Genomic DNA, 23,883 nt, shown 5'->3' on the forward strand with positions numbered 1-23,883 from the left:
TGTCATGTAGTGTGTGGGAGTCGCCAACTGAATCTCAGACAAACAACCTCAATAGCCAATTAGAAGCGAGCCTGCTGCTCCGTACGAGGCGAGCTGCAAGTCGTTTAATTGATTCATAACATTTCTCGCCAAGATAAATGCAAATACTGATTCATTCATCAATTATTCATGCCTGCTGATCTCACACACACACTCGCAAACAATAGCAGGTGTCCCGCTCAAGACTGGCAAACCGCAATGTTCCACACCTCCAGTTCGTTTTCCAAAATATGCAAGCCACGCTCAGGCTGTTTTCGCTGCCACGGCTCCATCCAGATCTTCATTTTTCTCAGGCTTATTGTTTCGTCTTTGTGCATATCAGCGTACACACAATAAGCAGCTAGTCAAAAGTACTGCAGGATAAAGCGAGATTTTGTGAGATCTCTGGTTCTGGGGCTGGCTAGGCATCACAGTTGTGCAATGGGTAGCGTCGCTGCCAAAACATGCAACGTGTGGGTTTGAGCGAATAAAAGAGACGGTGCCACAGATCGGAACACTGAAATCTCATCTAGCGTGTCTGCGGCTTAGTCGTGCGGCTGAAAAATAAAGACACACATGCAAACACGCATCCCGTACATAAAACCACAGAGAGGCAAAGGGCAGGAATCAAACTAAAACAAATTCACATTCACACACTTGTTCATTATGAATATTTTGTACATGTAAAGCAGTCTGTATAATGCCAGTTTCTTCTACATATGAAAGCGCAAAAGCAGTATTTTCGTACTCATGAATAAATCTGCAAAGTATCAACAGGATCTGTACAATATGGGTATTTTCTACTCACATAAATCAATACAATCTGTACGTCAGCATTTTCTACTCATGAAGAACCTGTGCGATATCAATAAAATCTGTGCAAAATTTAAGATTTTCTCTTCATGAAACAACCTATGAAACATCAATAGAACCTTTACATAATCAGTAGTTTCTACTCATGAAAGAATGTGTCACATCAATAGAAGCTCATGAAAAAAACGTTCATAATTATATTTTCTATCCTGCAAAATCAGTATATCCTAATAAGAGGCCATTAGGCATGTGGGCTCCAGTGACTATATATTCTGTAACTCCCGATCGGTCAGAACTGAAGAAGCCTCTTGGATGAAGGTGAAACATCTTCAAGAACCTACAAGAAAAGTCCAGTTGATTTCTATTGAAGCTCTCTGTGCAAATTCTAAATTTTCTGCACATGAAAGCACCTGGAGAATATCAGTAGCATCTGTGCAAAAGTAGGATTTTCTCTTCATGAAATGTCCAATGAAATATCAATAGAATCAGTACAAAATCAGCAGTTTCTACTTATGTGTCACATCAGTGCAAGCTCCCGAAAAAAATGTGTGCAAAATTCATATTCTATTAATAGGCCATTAGCCATGTGAGCTGGACTGATCATGAATTCTGTAAATGAAAAAGCCTCTTGGATGAAGGTGAAACGTCTTCAAGAACCTACAAGAGAAGTCCAGTTAATTTCTACTGAAGCTCCTACGATTACCATGACCTGGATGACTGACAATCTACAGACAAGTTATTAAAAGAAACCTGTGCAACATCAATAGAACTGTGCCAACTCTATACTTTCTACACATGAATGAATCTGTGAAAAATCTATAGAATCTGTACAAAATTTCTGCTCATAAAAGAACCTGTGTCACATTAATAGAAGCTCACAAAGAAACCTGTCCAAAATCAGTATAATTAACTTGGTAGTTTCTACTCATGTAGACTCGTGTCATATCAATAGAAGCCTACAAAAACCCATGCAACATCAATAGAAACTGTACAAAACCTTAATTTTCTACTTATGAAAGAACGTGTGCAGTATCTATAAAATCTGTGTCAAACCAGCATTTTCTACTTATAGATGAATCTGTGCAACATCAATAGAATCTGTCCAAAATCAGTATTTTCCACACATGCAAGGACCTGTGCAAAATCAACAGAACTTGGACAATATTAGTATTTTGAACTCATTGAAGAATCTGTGCAGCATCAGTGCTTTCTACACATAAAGGAAACAGTGCAATATCAGTAGAACCAGTGGAAAATCACTTACTTTGAACCATGAAAGATGATAGAATTTTTGCAAAATCTGTACTTTCTGCTAATGAAATCATTTGTGCCGTGTCAAAAGAACCTGTGCAGTACTGGTAAGTTCTACTCAAAGTAAACTGTGCAATATCAGTATTTGCTACAAATTAAATAATCTGTGCAATATCTGGACTGTGAACTAATGATGCAATCTGTGCAACATCAACAGCGCTTGTGTAAATTTACTGTTGTTTATATTTCTACTGATGTTCCCTACATGTTTGCACTATTCCCTTGGCTGCTGTAATGCAACACATTTCACCGCTGTGGGATCAATAAAGGATTATCTTATCTTAAATTTTGTCCGTTACCTCGCTGTTGAAAAGCAGTCTACCAAAGAGCAGTCTGGCCTCTTCTAAGCCTCCTTCCAAATACACAGCACCTGAAAAAAACAAAAAAACACAGCAAAACAACACAGTGAGGATGAATGAATGCGAATCCAACACAGTAAAGCTCGTTCAGACGTATGTGCAAACACGTTTTTGTACCAGTAAAGCACCAGTGCATCGCTGGTTTAAAAAAATCCTAGCAAATTCTGAGGCAATTTCAGACTTCTCTCCTAATGGAAAACTTAAAATTAATTGAACTCGGCAATGAGTTATAATTGCTTTATTAAAAGTAGGAGTGCATTTTTATTGCTTTTTGACGGTGAAATGACCTCGGGCTTCCCGTGCAGATTCACCTCCCACTTGTCAGAAAGCAAAAGGAGGAGGAGGAAGGAGAAAGGGAGGAAGGCTTGGTTGCATCACCACACTGAAGACAGAAGAGGCTGAGGTCACAGCAACCTTAAACTTGTGTTACGCGCTCAGTTATGAAAAGATTTGACAAGCACATGCAAGCCCACATGTGTACTTCACGTTCATACCCATTCACCAACAGTGTGGACAAAAGTATAATGTCCTCTTTGTCGCTCGCCCACACACACGAACATGACTTATCTGTGCAGATGTCCGCTGAGTCCACCTTCAAAAAAAATTCACACAGCATGTGCATACACCAACACACAAAAGAAACAGTACAAAGGGAGAAATTTGATAGAAGATTGGTCCCAGAATGTGTAAGGCTGCTGTCACAGCAAGCGAAGAACAAGACAAGTATTCCAAATTTCCCTCTCTATGGGAATGATATGCAGCCTCTCCAGCTCATTCTGCTGCAGCAGTCGGCTCCTTTTCACAAGTTAACCCTCCTTTTGTGCGTTGTGTTGTTTTGCTCTTCTGCTGTTTCCACGAAAATCAGTGGAACTATCATCGTGCCTTTAAGCTGCATACAACTTCCAACCATCACACTTAGGGTGGCTCATTCAATTTAGAAAGCAATAACCACCTGGCAAATTGGGTATACAATCGTGCAGCAGTTTTTATTATGTGCATAAATGAGCCTGTGGAAATGGGGCGCGGTGCGGTCGCAAGTCTAAATGCGCAAACTGCTTTCATGGACTACATCAAAAACATATGAGGGATTCATCATCTGGGGAGGGAAACTGCTTTCAGATGGCTAACAGGCCATTTACACACATACGCGCACGCACACGGCGAGGATGCAGCCGACATAAGCGAAACCATAAAGAAATACAAACAAACCATCTCGAACAAAGACAAACACAAATGCACTCCCGCTCTATCCGCCTTTCATGCCCTTTACTTCTAAACAGAACGGGAAATTACTCACAGCCGTTGCCCAAATGTTCGTAAAATTTGATTAAGCCTGACAACTTTGTCTCACCCAGCAGCCATTTTGGCAAGAAGCAGACTCTCATTCATTTGGAGGCCCCCCTTTACTAATATAAAAATCCAGTTGAGTGGCGAAATAATGAAAGTAGCTTGTAAACGTTGGACAGCAGCAGCCACCGTGGCCATTAGACTAAAAGTAATTTCCTGCATTGCTTATGACTATTCAAAATCCCAACACAATACAGTTATAAATCAATACCTATGAACTTCACAGCCTTCTTCGAGTCCACCAACGCAGCGAGCCACGAAACCGCTCGCAGAGGCGTATCAGTAAGCAAACCCCTGTAATCTTGGCATGACGGGGCGAATGTCTCGCTGAGGCTGACCACAGGGGGCTCTGGAGACAGGAGCGGTTCTTCACAGGATGTTTTCCACTAAGCATCAGCGCTGAGATTTGTGGTTTTTAACATAATGCGGACCTCAGTTCTCGACGCAGCAGATGTTTCCTCTGGAGACCAGCTGTGGGAGGCTAAGAACTCCCTCTCAAGACCGACTTTTGAATGTCTTTCAACTACTGTATTGCTCATAATGCATTCATGTGTGTGAACACTGGGGGTGTGGGTGGGGCTGGCAGGCAGTTTTTATGTTTTCATGTTCTGATGACACAGCAGATTTGGAAAAGTTCCCCCAAATGGAGGCCTCAAAGTGGCTGCAATTCAAACTTTTTGCTTCTTATTAGATTTTTTAAAACTTCTTCCAAGAGGCAGGAGAATGTGAGCGCAAGCAGGGAGAAACCAGGAGAGCCGCCAGGGATTTAAAAGGTATTAAAAATCTCAAAGCAACACCTTTGGTGTCAATCAAAGGGCCTGTGGATGAAGAAACCAAGATATGCAGTTAAGTCTAGCGAGAACATTCTTGACAAGGAGGCTGTCCGTGCAAAAAGTGTGCCCCACAGCAATCCAATCAAACGCACAACTTGCCGCGATCATTAAACGGAGATCTGTGCTTCGCAGTCCATCCCATCAGCCTGCAAAGTTGCAGCTGACGCCCTGAATACACACTCGGCCCACAAAGACGCCCGGCCGGCTTAACTGGCAATTATATGCTAGCAGCTCTCCACAGCTCATCTTGCAGTAGCGTCATGCCCTGGCCAAATCACTCTGCAGTCTCAGAGCTCCGGCACATTCAGCCCGAGTAGTCGACCCTGCCAGCGCAGGACGCCTGCAACCCAGACACACCTGCTTAGAATATACATGAAAACTCGCACTGGATTTGGATTTGCACAAAGGAACACTGTGATCCATCAGCTCCCACAAAACCTAATAACACTGATCTAGGACTGGAGTTCGACAGCATTTTATTGGATCTGAATGTAGCATAAAATCTGTGTTTCTTTTACCCAAATCCCTTATTGAATCTGTTTGAAATTTTTGGAAAACCAACTTTGACAAATAATTCAGTATTTCAGGCGTCAGAGTTCATTGCGCCGAGACGACGTTTTCTCAAGATACATCGACTGATGAATTAAAAATGTCACAGTGCAAACTTGATACACATCAGGAGAGAGCGCGGTGTACAAACTCCTGGCAAGTTTTCATCCAGCGCTACGTAGCGATGATCAGTCATGGCCAGAGAAGGCCAGGCCCTAATGAATCTCCACATATGTCACAAGTCTAATTCAGACAGCCATGCCGACTGTACAGTGTTATGTTTAGGAATAGAATTCCAATGTCTGTGGGCTTTCAGTGACCAATAAAAACCCAGAGTCAGGGGCATATGAAACACCAGCGGCTGACAGTCACATTAATAACCTAGAATGAATTATTCAAAAACGCTCAGGCTCTAATCCATCAAATAATATATTAAGCTGCTCCCTCTCGGCTCAATGGGGGCTGAAGCGGCAGACGGACACGGAAAAGCAACACATTAAAGGCGGCAAAAAAATAAATAAAATAAACAAAAACCAAAACATGAAAATAGAATTTTCGACAAAGGCAGGCTAAGTGCGTCGTAACATCAAACATCTTAGTTTTAAAAAAAAAAAATAAAAAATGAGGCTTGGAGCGAAGGAGTGAGATGGAGAAACAAAAAAAAAAAAAAAAAAGAAAAAAGAAACCCACTCCACCTTAACAAAGGGAGCAGCACTCACTCAATGAATACACCGGGTATATTGTGTATGAATCTGATATTCAGCAAGTGAGAGATAATCCTTTCTCTCCGTTCTTTTAATAGGAAGAGCTTAGAGAGAGGCCTCACAAAGGTTCACCATCTGTATCCCCCATGGCTGCTGGCAGCGTATAATCCACAGATCAACTGTACAAGGAAATTAGGGCCATAAAAAATAGAGTGGGGTCCCTCTTTTCTTCTTCTCTGGATTCTTTTTCAAACACTTTTTGGGTGAAGAAGGAAGGAAGGAAGCGATGTGGGCTTATTGGTGGAGAGGACCTGAGAAGGAAACGAGAGGGCAACAGGCATGCAAGTTTTTCTACGCATAAGCGGAAAGGGAGAAAGCGGTTTTTCTAAAGAGGTAAAGTGGGCAGGAGCAAAAGTACAGAAGGAGAGGGTGAGGTGGAGGGAGGACTAAGGGAGGAGGAGGTGGTACAGAATGGGAGGGAGGTGCGCAGGCCAAAAGAGCCCAAATGAGAATGGCCCACTCCGGCAGAAGTTAATGACAGGGGATCAGAAAAGCAAGATTTCTATTCAACACTTTGAATTATTCAGGGTTGCAGGGCACCTATTTGCATTGCAGATGCCTTTGCTTTCCATTCCTCTGCAGCTCTTCTCTCCATTCTCCTCCTTCTCTCCCTCCTTCTTTCTCTCTCCATCTCCGTGTCTCGAGCAAGAGAATGGCCCTGCCTCAGGGTTAGGAGATAGACACATTCTCGGCTCGGCGGAGAGAAAGCTTCGCCCATGCAAAGCAGGAGATTATCTGCCATTTCCAACACAGCCCAGGTTCAACGGTCACCATGGCAGAGAAACAAATAAAACAAAGGTCAGAAAACATGCATAGTAAGCCGCTGAAGCTATCTGCCGGGGCCTTGGAAATATTATGAGCATGTCATATTCCATCATGGCTTTTCAGAAAGAAGGGGAGGCATTTGAATTCAGTGGAGGATGTTAAAGAGAGAAGAGGATGAGGAGAAAAAAATAATAAATCAATAAATGATGGTAACTTCAGACAACAAGGCGGCAACACATCTGCACGTCTGCTGGTGGCGGTTTGACGTCTGTCGCACGGAGCGGCGAAAGCGACAGCGTGGCATCCTGCACATGTGAACGACTCCGAGTTTGTGAAGAAGTGCTCCATTCGGTGAAGATGGGGGAGTCGCAAAGGACTGCGGGGGGAGGGGAGGGGGGTGAGGAAGGAAGGAAGGAAGGAAGGAAGGAAGGAGGAGGCGGAGATGACAGAGTGACAACATGACTCATCATCTGTGTGGCACATCTTTCACCTAATAAAACCCAAACTCTAGATCACAGAGTGGGGAGAACAGAGAGACAGAGGCACGCAAAGGGACATAAAGAGTAAGTCGGAGACAGGGGAGGGTGGAGACAGATAGACTGCTCGACAACAAGGTCTTAAAGGAGGCGTTTGAGCTAAAAAAAAACCCGAAATGAAGATGACAAAAGGCTCGGTGAGAGAAGAGAGGCAACATCAGACGGCATTCTCGATGCAAGCGACTTTGAGTGTCTTGGATTTGTGTGTACGTACCCCTCAGCATGTGTCTGTGCCGAGCTGGGAAGTGGAAAGGAGGAGGAGGGGGGTGATATTTTTGAATCCAAAAACCCATCACCACAGGGTGCTCTCTGACAGCAAATTTTCTCACAGGTTCCTTTGTAACAGGAACCCTGTTTATTCATCACTTTTATTAAGTTGATAGGAGATAGGAGGGAGGAGGGGGGGAGTTAGAGAGCGGTGTCACAGCCTCGGATGTGCGCAGCAATGAGGCGGCGACAGCCACAGGACAGAATAGATTACGACTTTGTCTCCACCGATAATGAACCCGTTACAAGTATGGGGGCCCCGGGGCCAGCAGGGGGCCGCGGTGCCAGTCAGCACTTTCCCCCTGCCGCTCCACGAGTGCTGCTGCTGTTTTTTTCTGGTGAGGAGGGAGGGAGGAGGCAAGGAAGATCTCTTTAAAGCCACCCACTTTCTGTATCTATCATCGGGGGGAGCGCGGAGATGGCTGAACTGGTTCAATCAAGATGGTGATAAGACGAGGAAAGCTGCCGACTCTGCAGCTCTCCAGGAGTGAAGCTTAGCCACGGGGTTGGATGAAGAGAGTGTCCCCGCCGAAGAGATTGTTTTTTTTTATATTTCAAGTGTGTCTGAGTGTGTGGCTTCCAGCTGCAGGATCCTAATTACTGCACAAATGGAGGTGCTAGCCAGATGAATGGCGAGCCTGTGCATGTGTTTGGTGTGGCCGAGGCGGAGCGGAGCAGGGCTCGGGGGGGATTGCCTGTCCGGCCAGAGGTCAAACAACATCTCCTGAGATCGATAAAGCTGCGTAATGCTTCCAGAGCCCTAATGGGAGATCCAGTGCAGCTATTTACGCAGCTTAACACACACATTTTAGCCTGAATTACACGATGAAGAGATTCAATTTAAGTCGACAGGTGAATTAAACACATTTATGCATGAAAGCGATAAAAATATCTAAGTCCACTCGACTAAAACTAGAGCATTACACCAAACCCCTCCCGTCCTGCTAATTTCTGTGTTGTGCTTATAAGACCAGAGAGATGGTATTTGTTTTCAGCATATGTAAATCTAGCCTTTTAGGAATAGATTTACATATTTAGTTCACTCAAAATGTATCCCTCCGTTTTGTTATTTTTTTTTTGTTTGTTCTCAACCGTCATCCCCGCTTCTATCTCGATCCCGACGGGGGGAAATCTCACCGATAAGAGCCTCGAAGCAGTTGGCCATGGCGTGTCGCAAGTCCGATTCCCGACACAGATCCGGTCCATGAGCGTAGAGCATGAAGCGGTCCAACTCCAGTTTCTGTACAAACAAAACAAAAAAAAATAAAAAATTCATATAAGTCGTCTACCACTTGAAAAAGAAAAATAATAGCATTTTTTTATTATTATGTCTGGGGTGTAGTGCACATGGAAAAGGGCTAAACAGACAACAAAAAAGTGCCCAAAAAACTTGAGGGAAATGAAAAAGATTGCCTGACCTTGCAGGAAAAGGTTCTACTTCATGGCACTGACAGATGTGCTCATGTGTTGTCCAGCTGTGGCATGATGCACTAAGCCAGCAATGGGGAGGAGGATGTTCACACATGTGCGCACGAAATTACACTGGCACACAAAACACACACAACCAGATAATCCCAAGATAAAATGTGAAATAGTGCAGCGGTGACCTTCGTCCACTCTGGAAAGGGGCTCTTCCACTAGTAAGCTACTTTTCACAATAGAGCTGCAAACTTGCACCACAGGAGAAACAGGCTTTGAGCTGCAGCATCCAGAGCTGCCATTTATCAGCTTATAAACACAGTTAAACCCAAAACTATTCACACAAGGCCTGTTTTTTATGTATTTTCTGTAATTTTGATGTATAATGAGCTTTTATTTGACCAACACATATTTTCTGGCTGGAAATAACAGAAACAAGTGATAAAAGCCAATAGGGCACTGTTTTATAGATGGTAAATGATACATTTTTAGCCATTCCCATGTTTTTTTGGATAAAACAACGTTAAAAAATGATCCATTCTCAGTAATCAGTGGCAAATCCTTTACTCGCCATCATAACAATCAAACTATTTCCTGCATGTCTTCACTAGGATGACCAATGACCAATGGGATGACTAATTCCTTTGCAAATTGCAATGACAACGAAGATTTTCTATTCTATTTTGGTCAAGGCTTCGTTATCATCACTCTGGTCTTGAGTTTCTCCAAAGATTCTCAATGGGATTCAGTCCTGGACTCTAAAATGTTTAAAAATTGTTGTCTTTTAACCATTTCTGAACTATTCTGGCTGCATGTTCAAGATCGTTGTCTTGTTGGAAGGTCCATTGCCACCCAAGAACAAGTTTTTCTGCAGATTTCCTGAAGTTTTCCTCCAGAATCTTAATGCCCAATGCTGTGTTCTTTGACAACACACCCCATTGCATTACATTCCAACTATCATGCTTGACTTTTTAGGATGGAGTTCTAGTAGTTGAAAGCTTCTCCTTTCCTTTCACACCAAAAGCCCCGTCCCTTTGTCCAAACTACTCCATGTTCATTTCATCCGACCACAGAACTGAAGACCAGATGGTTTCCTCTTTGTCCAGGTGAGCTTCTGGGTGTTTGTCATGGAAAAATGGAGTTCTCCTTGGTTGGCGATGATGACACCAGCTTTGTTCAGTGTCTGATTGAGATGTTGCTCAGATTAATCAGTGTGGTTTTGGTGCTGAGCCTTGGATTCTTCATGACTCCTACCATTCTTTCCAGTGCAAGGGTTACTTTGGGCTTCCTAACAAACCCTTTGAGATTGTTCAGCGTAGAACTTCTTGTACTTTCTGATTATACTTTTCATTGTGGCTACTTGAAAACACTTGGATGTAGCGATATAGCTTCCTCCGTTTTGTTGAGCATTCACAAAGTGCAGCTCTCTTAGTGATGGAGTTTAACAGCAGCTCACCAAGCTTTTAAGTTCAAGCCATGACTTGCAATTGACTAAAGAAGTGTGGCATCAGTTATTTTAAATGTATATTGTATTGTAGTACTGTAGAACAAGGTAGAAATTACCGGGATCATTTGGAACGATATAGAAGCTGCATTTACCCATTATACTGCATTTTTTGTTGAACAAAAACTGTTAAAATAGAAACAGAAATAGCTCAAAATCACCATTAACATCCCTATCACAATGTCTTATTGTCTTTTGTTGCCTGTTTATGTCATTTCCAGCCAGAAGAAAGCTATTAATCAAATAAAAATTCACTATAAATCAAAATATGACACAACTACGCACAATTTGGTGCTTAATTGTCCTAATGAAATAATCAGGAAATTATTGTATTGTGTGCTGCACTATTTACTTGTATATTAATATATTAATTACCCATTTGGATTATAAAAAAAAATGTTCCATTTATTTAGCTTCTTTAATACTGGGTTTCCATTTTTATGGGTTTTAGGAGTTTACTTGTCATTAAACTTTGGTTGAGCCAACAACAAGTACTGGTGAAGGCTTGATGAAAGCAAATAAACTTTAGTTGTTGGTTAAGACTAAAAAGATTTGCCTGAAAACATGCAACACTGGGGCTCAACTTTTATGTTCTGTTTGAGAATAAATTAGGGCATCAAAAAAAAATAATCTGCATAAGCTGCATTTAATGTAAATCAGCGCTGCAATATGTAGGACTGGTCAGCAAAACTTTCTGCAACTATTTCTCTGAGCCAAGCCAAAATTAGCCCAACTTGACTTTACTGGCAGAGCACCACAGACAAAAACCCAACAAAAAACAGTGAGGGTGCTATTTAATTATGGCTGATAACTGCTGGTGGTATCCCACCCCCGGTGATTGTGCGCGCACACACAAATTAAATCACAATTCATAAATACCCCAACTCAGAGGGAACCCGTTCTGACTTTTAAGCCTTCCGAGTGAAGTGGCGGATTGTGCCGTTGCTCGCTGAAGATATTTTTTGAAAGATAATTGCGAGTGTTCTTGAGCAGACGGCTTTAGAGGAGCCCTGGTAAACAACTTGGCAACGCTGAACACTGTATCACACTCACTTTACCGTGAGCGGCAAATTGAAACAAGCCAAACTGCTACACAGCGCTAATGCAGATTCAGGCGGCTGCATCTTTGTATTCAGCGGGGAGCGACATGAAAGATTGAAGTTTTTAATTGCTTTCTCCACATCACGGGACGATTATTGTTGTGTTCTTTGCAAATGTGCCAGTGAGTGCGGCTTGGCTCTACGACGCTGCCAGCGAGAGGGAGGAGGAGGGAAGCAAGGGGGCCTAGTGATAACAGGAACTGGAGAGTGTTTCAGGAAGACCTCTAGGGGCCCACGGGGACCCCAGCTGCACTAGTCGAGTCCTTCAAAACAACAACCTTTTAACTCCAATTACAAACCTGAGGGGGCAAAACAAAAGAAAAGAAAAAAAAAAAACGGTAAGGATGGCAGCGAGACAAAATTACTCTTTACCCCAGCGCCCACTTAGAAAGAAGCAAAGTCATAACAGCAAGACAGAAGACAATAACACCGTCTCAGACATGTTGTCCTGTCAGTTCAGAAACTTCACACCATTTTTGACCTTACGAGTTGGAGCAAGTCGGTTTACCTTCGCTAGCATGGCCAGGTGCTGGTTCTGCACGATGGCTGTTCTGTATGTGGCCAGGCCGCCCTCCTCCAGGCTGGGAAACAGGTAGTACAGGTGAACGCTGTGGACGCAGACAGGACATACTGATTGGAACAGTTGAAGAAGAAACCACTGGATGTCAGATTTCACACTTTGTGGACATTTGTAGTTCACATTGGTTGGATATCCTGTCTGAAAAGTCTTTGGAACTAACAGTAAAAGTGGCAAAAAACATAATATGACCATCACAGCTCCTGAAAGTTGTCCTTGGAACCAGCAAAAATGAGAATGTTGGCCTGGGTGATAAAATGACAGCAGTATCCGCCTTCGATAGAAACAGGAAAGAAAATTGTTGGATGGAATTTTCAAATCAGAACCCTTGAAATTCACCACTGGACTTGATGAACAAAGACAGAATATGCACATTTTCAACTTTCCAAATAGTTTTTTAGCTCAAGTGAAAGCTTAAGGTCATGATATGTCATTCAAATCACAATTACCAGCAGTAAGAAACAACTGTTCAATAGAATTTTCGAATGTGAACCCTTGAAATCTGCCACCGGACTTGATAAACATGTTAACTTTTTTTGAAAATGCCAAAATGATACCATTTCTTAGAACCAAAAACTGTAGCAACAGTTAGAATCATCTGATTTTCTACATACTGAATGGTTCATTCGCTAAAAAAATAAGTTTGAAATAATGATATTTCATCAAAATCACAATTAACAGCAACGAGAAAATTTTCAACTTCACAAAGTTTTTTTTAGCTAAAATAGAAGTTGAAAGTCATACGTCATTAAAATCACAATAAACAGCAATAAGAAATAATTATTCAATAGAATTTTCAAATCTGAACCCTTAAAACTCACCAGCTGATTTGAAAGATGTTCTATCTTTAAAACATTGCCCAAATTACACTATTTATTAGAACCAGACACTGTGAAAACAGAAATAATGATCAGATTTTCAACTTTTAGGAATGGTCCTTGAGCTTAGACCTTTAAAAAACTATATTTCATTAAAATCACTCTATTCTCAATGTCAACGGGTTAGGAAAAAGTGTTTGTGGCAGAATCAGTAATAAAAACTACAAATCTCACTGCACAGGACAACTGAAGTCATGAGTATCTCAGTATTGGTAAAACCTGTGAGCACTTGCAAAAACTTTTGTACGTGTTGATTGCAGGTTTTTCCAATATCAGTAAAATAAATAAAGCAACAACTTTTTTTCAACTTTTTAAAAAATGATTTACAAGCATTTTAGCTGTGTAATACTGCATAAAAGACATTTTAGAGTTCATGCCCTGAAAGCAGTTCATTTTTTTATTTGCTTCGGTCATAGTTTTACTCACTGTGGGCATTTTTTTTTCCTGCAACATAAAGTCCTGCACCTCTATTGAAATTGCACAACCATAAATGTCTTTAATACTGAAGTTACAGGACTTCAATGATCAACATTTTCCCAAGTTCCAACAGGTGTTACCAACAGTGGAGAAAAATGGTAGCTCTACATACTATCGGTATGTGACTACTTTTATTTTAACACATTTCATACTTGTCCTATCTGTTCTGTGTAAACACTGCCTGCATTTCAACTGACAAAAAAATCCCCGTAACTGCTGCAGCCTTGACACTCTTGGAAACATGTTATTTTTGCAAAAAAAAGACGATTTTAGGCTCAGATTTGGTTAATTTTCCGACAAAACGGCGACAGACACACACAAGGGCCGTGGGAAAGTAAAAAAAACTCCAGCAATTTTTTTTCAGTTTTTACTGTTTCTGGCTCTGGTGAATGGTGCATTTTTAAAGATTTTTTTATTATAACATGCTTTGAAAGCCCATGAGATCATTCTTCTATCCTTACTGATTTCTATTTATGAGTGTAAATCTGTTTATTTTTTTTCCATTGTTAGCGTTGCTACCTTTGCGTCTTGACAAATTAAAATTTTCTTCTACAAGAATTCAAAGGAATACATCATAAAAATAATCAATAATTATCAATTATTCACTGAAATTACACATTTTACCGTCCTATGAGAAACCTTAATTAAGATAAAATGGGTCTACAACTGTCCAAAAATATATATTCAGATGCAAATTGTTGGACATTTGCTTCATCTCACGTTAGCCAAATTCTTCAAGACCATCTAATTAATTTTCCAGAGATTTCCAGCCTTTCCAGGTCCACGTTGGAACCCAGAAATGGTCACCGACGCTTCAGTGGTTCCACAGCTGGGTTCCGGGCGAGCAGATTCCATTTTCATTACGGTCCAGCGTCTCCCTAACCGCGGCGTGTCATTTGATTTCATTTGAATTAAAACAGGCCATTTAATTCAGTCATTTCTAATCAATGCAAAGAGAGGAAAGCAGGTGGCGTTCTGTTTTTCCAAATTCACGAGAGGTCTATTTGTCAGGGTATTGTGATCTTAGCGTGAAAACAAAACACTTGGAATTAATAAAAAGCACTCGGCGTAATGGAAAATAATTAGAGTGAAGACTCTTGGTTTGCTAGTCAAAGTGTCAGTCAGACAAATGGGGCTGACTGGGGCTGCATGGCATCCTACAGGTACAAGAAAATACTCCAACTTTCAGATAAATTTGAAAATGTCCTCATTAGTGAACATAAAGCAACTCCGCTTCTCATACGCTTTTATTTATGTGTTCCGCAGCACTGATTCCTAAACTTTAAAATTAAAGAAACAGAAGCAAAGCCTTTCCAATCATTTATCTTTAATAATTATTACTAATTTAAGAACATACCTTCACTTAAGTAACTCCTTCTGATGAAATATTTGCTTTTCCTGTAGAGGGACCACAAATATTGCATGCCGACTTTAACTTTTACATCATCTGCTGACCCTTTTAAAAAAAAGATCATCCTGTGGCTCCCCTCTGTTCAACATCAACTCCCTCTGTTGGGCCTATTCACATGTGCAAAATATTCTGTTGGCTGGACAGCAAAGGCACAGATAGCCTCCAAGGGCAGCGCGCTCCGGAGGTGGACGAGGCAGTTGGCTGGATCTGCTGTACCCATTTAACTGGACAAGAGGCTGATAAATAATTCAGAGGGCCAGCGCGTAGGCCAAGAATGTCTCGTCAGACACTAACAATCAAAGAAGGAAGGCAGAGATAGAAGACGGTAGGAGGGGGGAGAGGAAGGAGGGGAAAACATGCCCGGAGATATCCAGAGAAACAGAGGCTAACCGCCGTCTTTGTAACACTGTTTTTGTTGCATAAGGAGCTGAAGCGGTGTCCTGTGTACCCCGGTGTCAGTTCCTGTTAAGGTTTAATCCTGTTCCTGAATGTTGTGGAAGCGGTGGCATAGTAGTAGTGGAAGTTATGTTGTTGGGCAAATGGAAACTCAGATAAAAAATCTGTTCTTACTCTCTGCAACCCAAGCGAGTGAGTGCTCTTGTATTTTGGCGGTGGTTATTTCCACCAGCGGTACAGTGAGAACGCAGGTGGGCAGCTACCTGAGCTCAGCATTAAGACTGCAAATAGTGGAAACCCATAACAAAATCCCAGTGTAGCTTTTTAGACTTTCTTGTGAGGATTAAACAAAGTGCCAGTTAGGGAGCTTTGGAGGTGCTTTGAGCTGGAATTTGTCACCACTGGACAGCATTTTTTCCTGTTTTATATTAAGCTAAGCTAAATGGCTGATGGATCCATGTTGAACAGACAGATGTGAGTGTTTTTGATCTTCTCATCTAACTCTTGGACACAAAGCAGAGTAACTTTCACTCTTAACCCAAGTAGTATATACAGGGTGTCCATAAAGTCTCTTTACAATTTTAAGAATTTATTACAAAGGCAGTTGATAAGATATCTTAACCAGATTTGTTTTATTGTAATCTTAAATTGTAATTTATTGCCACCATTGATAAGGCTATGCTACAGCGAACATGGCAAGAAATCGAGTACCGTCCTGATGTGCTTCGTGCAACTAATGGTGCCCATATAGAGGTGTATTGAATGAGATACAAAAGAACTTTGACAACCACTGACTACAATAAAACAAATCTGGTTAAGATATCTCATCAACTGCCTTTGTAATAAATTCTTAAAATAGTAAAGACACTTTATGGACATCCTGTACTATACTATGCACGCTGCATATCATAGCTGTGTTTTACTCCAGCTGGAGCGGTGTCCTGTGTTCCCTGGTGTCAGTTCCTATTAACGTTTAATCCTGTTCATGAATGTTGTGGAAGCGGTGGCGTAGTAGTAGTGGAAGTTATGTTGTTGGGCAAATGGAAACTTGGATAAAAAAAATCTGTTTCTACTCTCTGCAACCCAAGCGATTGAGTGCTCTCGTACTTTGGCGGCGGTTATATCCACCGGCGGTACAGTGAGAATGCAGGTGGGCAGCTACCTGAGATTAATAATAGCTATATATAATTAGCAGTGTGCTTAGGTAAGTGCTGGGCAGCAGCGGCCCGCACTCACCTGGGAGTCAATAACATAGTCAGCATTCCAGACAGCAATTCCAGACAGCTAATTGCAAGTTGTCACGGAGAATTTCAGGCTGTTAAAATAAGGTGGGAGACGGGGGTGAGGGGGTAAAGTAAGTGTGTGTGTGTGGGGGGGGGGGGGAGGGGATTACATCCCAGTTCCAATTACCAGTAAATCACTGTCTTGAATGAGTCGAAAGCATGGGAGAGGAGCGTGATCGTGACAGACAGGGTAGGGGGTGGGGGTAGACAATGAGAAAGTGGGAAAGATGGAGTGAGAGAGGGTGAGGGAGGGAGCGAAAGGGGGAGGTAGGGAAAAAATAAAAAGGCCGATAGTGTTGCAGTCGGCTTCAATTAGTGCCTGCGTCTATCAAAGAGGCGCTTTCTCACCTGGTGAGGAACTCGACAACAGCATCGCCCAGGAACTCCAGTCTCTCGTTGTGATTGATCCTGGGGGTGGTGGAGGTGGAGGATGGGGGGAGACGGGGGTGAGGAGAGAGGGGAGGACAGGTTGAAGAAGTAGCAAAGAAGACAGACACGCTCTCAGCTGCTCACCTGATCTGCGCTCTGAGAATAACAGCGTCTCACATTCAATAATAAGTAGTCGTTGCCCTTAAAATTAGCTCATTTCATTTCCCCCGAGATATCCCTTCCTTTCACAGTTAAAGTTAATTTTCTTGTCAGCGGGCCTGCCGGGTATATTAATCACAAGAATGGTCCCTTTGATTGTTCCTGTGGTCAGTGATAGCATGAACAGATATGTGCTGGCGGGCTGCCTACCTGGAGGGGGAGGGGTCATCCTGCCCCAGACGAGACATGATGTTAATCAATGTGTTGATTCCTGAAAGGAAGGGAAAAAAATCCCCAGGGAGGAAAGGTTAGAGCCAACAATAGACACAGTGGTCATTTGACAAGGGCTGGAGAAAGAAGGAACAGAAACACGACAAGGAGAGAGGAGCTGGGCTTCTATTACACTGTTTAGGTAACAGAAACAGCAAAATTAGGAGAAAAACTGTGGGAGTTTTGGGACTTTTTCCCCAATAACTTCCGTCCAAACAAACAGTCAACACACATGACTGATGTCTTGTTGTCTTCGCCTCCAGACAACATGAAACATGGTCGATACCGGCTGACATGAAAGATTAATTACAACTTTACCGATCTAAAATGACTCCGGAACACTTATCTCCACTTTATGTCTTGTAGACGCCAAAGTTTCTTTTTCTTTTGAGCAGTTGGCAAACAGCTGGTATGGTTTCAGCTTCTTCTACTCTTTTTAACACAGTCAAGCGTAAAATAGACTATATCGCCACCTTCCGGTGACACTACGCAGCCCAGTTTATTTGCTCCAAAGCAGTTAATGGAAGCAAGTCTCGCTCTGCCAGCCTGGTCTGTTGCCTATAATTGTCTTCCTGCACCTCTAGTGTCACTCTACTAGGGGGGTAAAATAAACTTTTCTTTAAACCCAATAATCCTGGCTACACCTCTTCCACATGCTTATTATTATCTGAGTCCCACATTGTATCTAGACTTTTTACTACTCCTTTGTAATTAAAATACCAGCACAATTTTGCACCTTATTTCTTTAACAAGCATGAATTGCACGTTTTTTTTTTTCTGTTTTTTGTTTTTTTTTTGGTTTTTTTTTTGGGGGGGGGGGGGGGGGGGGGGGTTGCATGTTTTGTTCTTAACTACAACATGTACCATTCAAAAGTTTGGGGTCATCAAGGCAATTTCATGTTTTCCATGAAAACTCACACTTTTATTCCTGTGCTAACATAACTACACAAGGGTTTTTTAATCATCAATGAGCCTTTCAACACCATTAGCTAACACAATGTAGCATTAGAACACAGGAGTGATGGTTGCTGGAAATGTTCCTCTGTACCCCTATGGAGATATTCCATTAAAAATCAGTCATTTCCAGCTAGAATAGTCATTTACCACATGAGCAATGTCTAGACTGGATTTCTGGTTCATTTAAGGTTATCTTCATTGAAAAAAAACTGCTTTTCTCTCTCTAAAAAAAAGGACATTTCTAAGTGACCCCAAACTTTTGAAGGGTAGTGTATGTTTGAGTTACTGGATACCTTGAATTTCCTGAAGGGGTTGAATAAAGTATTTATTTATTTATCTATCTATCTATCTATCTATCTATCTATCTATCTATCTATCTATCTATCTATCTATCTATCTATCTATCTATCTATCTATCTATCTATCTATCTATCTATCTATCTATCTATCTATCTATCTATCTATCTATCTAGTTGCACATTTGTAGAGTTTGAGAAAGTAAGCCTAATATCGCTCTCACATCTGTGGGATAAATATAACGCTACATGCTACAGCCAGCACACAGTTAGCGTAGCTTAACATTAAGACTGCAAATAGGGGGAAACAGCTAGCCTGATTAATAAATAACCCACCACAAAATCCCAACTTATCTTTTTAGACATTCTTGTGAGGATTAAACAAACAAGATGTCAGTTAGTGAGCTTTGGAGGTGCTTTGAGCTGGAATTTGTCACCCACTAAGCTAATAGCTGATGGATTCATGTTTAACAGACAGATGTGAGAGTGTTTTTGATCTTCTCATCTAACTTTTGGACACAAAGCAGAGTAATTTTCACTCTTGGGTGGAACAACTGCATGAACAAACTTCATACGATCCAAATTCTCTGCAAAACTTAAAATTTTCAGTGTGGCAGGTTGCTAATTAGACTAAGAAGTTGTTGTTGCTTGCCTAAGGAGGTGGATTTTGGAAACAGTAAGATGTAGATAGCAAAAGGAGAGGAGAAAGCTAGCTAACAGGCTTATACCCACAGTCTACATCTAGTTAGTCAAGCTAATGGAAACGAGCTTAATTTTCCTTTTTGCAACATTTCTTTAGCTTACTTCAAATTCACTTTAAAATAACACGGAAACACGGCTGGAACACGGCTAAAAACTAAAACGACCTACCTTTTTTCCTCATGTACATGTGGTGGACCTTCCTGTCTCCATATTTAGGCTGGCGGATGCCGCAGTTGGACAGCGAGTTGCGGGCGTGATCAGGGTTCATGCCAAAGTTGAGGTGGTGACTGGGGTGAGTCATAGCCAGCTGAAAGGGAGGATCAGCAAAAAATAAAATACAGGTTAGCAAGCAAAGGTAACCTATATGTTCTGTATGTCATTTGGACTCATATCAAAGCAATAACACCTCAAGTGTTGGTGACGCTACAGCTTTGTACAGCATTTATTCATAGCCAGTAGTCAACATCCACTTTGTGTCAATGGTATCCATTAAATGAGTTTAACAACCATTTAAATAAATTTGAGAAGTTGGCTCACCAACAAGCTTAAAAATGCAAGAAAATCTGAATTAATTGCATACTAAAGCACGCGAAACTGGATCAAACTTCACAGCAGAGTAAAATCGGGACTAGAATTCTAATTTCAAAAAAATACACTGAATACTTAGATTTGGAATTAAAGATTAACTGAAAACTGACTAGACGGATTATCAGTATCATGTTTTTCAAACCGATTCCCCAAAATATGAATTCATTTTAAAATGTACTGCTTTGGCCCTGACAGTTAAACATCACCAGTAACAGTTTCCATTTAATGAAATATACAGAAAAGTGAAGTTTTTTGTTGGAAATTTGGGTTACTCTAAATTTTGACACCAAGATCTTCATGTGTACACCACTCTGTAAGTTCTAAACATCGGTTATCAGTACTACTACTAATCTGTACGAGCCCTGAAAAAATGTTCTTGTAGACTCCTGTTCTCCTGTCAGTTTAATAGTCTGTTATCCCTTCTTTCAGCAAAATGGAAGAAACTAGTGAGGTCCAAACTACTCCGCCTGAAAGCATCTTAGTTTCGGCACAACAGATGCCAAAATGGTGGATAAAATTGTGACTGTTGGCCAATTCTGTAAACTGCAAATGTGTGAGGGTAACACTTCCAAGAAAAGAAGTCTGAGGTCGCATTTTGTTCGTCATCAAACGTCAACCTGCAACGCAGCTTAGGATTAGGACACGTGGGTGGCTTTTGAACTGAGTAAATGGCTCGTTTCTTCTCATTCATTCAAACTTAATTATTTGCAACAGCCAGTAAAAACCGACAACCTGGTACGTTATTAGAGAGAGGCGCGTCTTGCCTGTGTGGCATTTTCTCTCTCACTCCACCTCTTCACATCTGCTGTCCAACACCCATTCAAACGCTAAAATAAAAAGCCACTAATTCCCATTAGCAGTCTCATTTACCTAATTTTCACACTTCTTCAGATGTAGTCGAAATGCAAACAGGAAAAGCACCAAAGAGGCTTTTCGTTGCCGAGTTTAAACCCTGGCGGCTTTGGTCCTGGGACTCGGTTCGCAGCCGCAAAGGGCCATTAGTGTACATAGTGAGCAAGAAAAGTCAAACTGACAGTATTAGACATCAGCAACATGGCCTAACCTCGGGCCTGGTGAAAATCCTCCGAAGAGGCTGATCTGGTTCCTATTCCCTTTTGGACTAAGACTGACTAATTGACTAATTGACTAATGGTAGCACCGGAAAATCGGTCTAATAATGTTGGATCAGCAACCGCTCAAAGGAAAAAGAGGAGAGGGAGCTGTGCTTAGGTGAGCCGGCGAGATGGAGAGTCCCTCTTCTTTGTCGCAGCGAAAGTTGTTTGTATGAAAATTAATGACCTAAACTTTCAAACCCGTAACGAGAGCCAAAAGTGGGAATTTAAGGTGAAATAACCCTGAAGGAAACGCATTAGTCGACATTCAGCTTTGTTTGAAAAGAGGACAAAAACTGCTGTGCCTAGAACGACTGCCGCCGCTGAACATCTCAAACTCGCTGAGGGACGGAAAAGGGAAAAGATAGGGCTCAGTAGGATATGTCAAGCCTTTATCAATCTTACATTAGGAGAATGTTAATCTCAGGGAAAAAAAAAAATCCACTACTCTCCCCCCTGGGCTTGCTTTTCAAAATGCTTGTCTCCTTTCAGCCAACTTCAAATCAATTTCAAGCTCCAATGAGATATATATGTAAAATGTTAACAGAGAGGTTTCAATATTTATAGTTGCTCAAGAGGCCTTCAGCTTTGTAGCCTTGAACACAGAAATGACAAATTCAACAGCAATTGTATCTTTTTTTTCTTCCTGTGGTTAAGAGGAACAGCATTTTTGAGGGAGAGGGAAAAAAAGCCAGTTATTTGACATGACACAAGCAGAAATCTAGCAATTCTCAGCGCCATGTTGACAGTTTGGTAAAAAACATACAAATAAAAACAACTGCATTCTACTTCCAATCTCAACTCCCCCATTGTGCAATGTCAGACACAAGTCAATGACTACAGAGTTGGGTACTCTAAAGGAAATGCATCAAGCGAAATACATCAGTTGTTGTGTAAAAACTGCAGGTCCCTCGCAGTTAAAGCCCAACATCCAACAACAGCGTCAGCTTTCAAGCCAAAACCGTGCACGGGATTGACGTCTGCAACTGTTCCTGTCAACATAATGATGGCGTAAAGTATCCGAGTGATTTGGATTTAGTGATCATTGCCTCAGCTGCTGCTCAACCGCCTTTGGCTAAACGGAAATAAACAGCATCGCTCAGAGGAGAGCGGCGGACTTTGCTGAAAACTGTGTTCGTGCATCCGCATGCACGAATACCGATGGGCAGCGGCCTGCTTGGCAAACAATGTAATTAGAGTGTAGAGCATTATTTAATGTAGAGCACTGGTAAATTAGCATGCAGGGGTGAAAGAACAGCTTGGGCTCCCTAACCATGTTTTAATAATCAATCTGCTGCATTTTAATGCCAATGATATGGAGTTCACTTGTAATAAGATGGAAAAAAATGCTTTTACATCGCCCTTAGGATGTAAAAAAGTCAGAGCTTCAGTAAAGTTGTTCCATTCATTAGAAATAGTCACCTACGTTGAACTTGTTTAGTTCTGTTTGGTAAAAGTTTGGATTTGCTGTTCCTGTAATCATGTTCTTGGTACAATAAAGCCATTTTCAGACATACAATACGCAACACTGCTGGCTTTACCAGTCCATCAAAGTGATAGCATTCAGTCTTACATGATATTCCACAAACATGTGAAACTGGACATGGACAAAATGCAGTCTTGAATGCATCAAACAAGCCGCAATCTTCCAAATAAGTACGTAAGCTATCTCCTCCCAACAGTTTGATATTGTTTGATATGAAGACTAGTCCTGTAGTAAATGCTAGTCCAGCTACAGAAATCTGCAAAATACTGTCACAGAAACTTTATCTGTTCAGGAAATCTATAAGAATTTACTGCCACCTCTATATAGTATTTAACCTCAGAGCAGTGCGTCACTTCAGTTGGAAGTATCAATCAGAGTGTTGTGCCAGACACTTAGCTTCCTGTGTTAGCATTTGAAAATCTTAGCTTAGCTTTAGCATGAGCATCAGTTAGGTAGCGAAACCAGACAGACACTTTTTTCACAACTTGATGCTGCAGAATCCATGAGCATGACTGCTTCAGTTAGCAGTTAGACAGTAGGGAGGTGCGTTTGCTTTACGCAGCTTTTACGGGTGATCAGCAAACACACCTGTAACTCCATCTCAGTAAACAGCAAGAGGCTCCACTTGGTGGTTCAACCAGGTACTATGTCAAATCTGCAGTACATTTTCTAACGCACATGCCCCTCATCTTCTGTCGCATCAGTTCATATATTTTTAATCAAGTACGCTATTAATGGTATTACATAAATTACTAAGCAATCAGTACCACCCCTAACACAGAATGCTCCACTTTCACTCTGTCTCTTTAGTTTAGCATTTACAGCATTATGTGGCCACCTATGATTGTATTTATTGTTTTTTACTAGCATCGAAATCAGCAACACAACACACTTAATATTAATAAATGCTTCCAATATCCAGTATTTAGAACTAACATAGCCATGTATTACATAACTGATAAAAGTAATCATCATTAAAAGTAATAACAAAAACAACACTACTAAAGCACATATTCACAGCCTGTAAAATGGTATTTGGTGCTTTAAACAGACAGACACCTCAATCACATGGGTCGAACGCATCGCCATGAATAGCAAAACAAATAAAATACCCCAGTACACAGAGGCACAGTTGTATTCATGGGGGCACACAAACAAAAGCAAGCAATATCAGAGCCGGGGCCGAGGACTTGTACAGTTAAATTATTGAGATCCTCTGTGATGCTTCTCATTCTGTCAGCATGGGTCAAAAGTGAGGAATGGGGATGAAGCAACAGGGGGCGGGCAGGATTATGAGGGCATGGTGGATGTGGGGATGCAGGAGCATGTGGCGACGG

The 23,883-nt window shown here is 41.5% G+C and overlaps 1 protein-coding gene across 1 annotated transcript; it reads right to left on the bottom strand.

Moving 5' to 3' along the window:
• Nucleotides 1-2,399: 2,399 nt before the first annotated feature.
• Nucleotides 2,400-19,733, bottom strand: LOC129348440 (ribonuclease 3-like; the record flags this gene model as incomplete). The annotated part of the gene is made up of 6 exons (XM_055008793.1): nt 2,400-2,512; nt 8,700-8,802; nt 12,094-12,193; nt 16,956-17,015; nt 17,346-17,406; nt 19,529-19,733. Coding segments are annotated over 6 exons (618 nt in total), but the record flags the coding sequence as incomplete, so codon positions are not given.
• Nucleotides 19,734-23,883: the final 4,150 nt, after the last annotated feature.

This window comes from Amphiprion ocellaris, unplaced genomic scaffold (genome assembly GCF_022539595.1).
Source record: "Amphiprion ocellaris isolate individual 3 ecotype Okinawa unplaced genomic scaffold, ASM2253959v1 Aocel_unscaffolded207, whole genome shotgun sequence".
Lineage (NCBI taxonomy): Eukaryota > Metazoa > Chordata > Actinopteri > Pomacentridae > Amphiprion > Amphiprion ocellaris.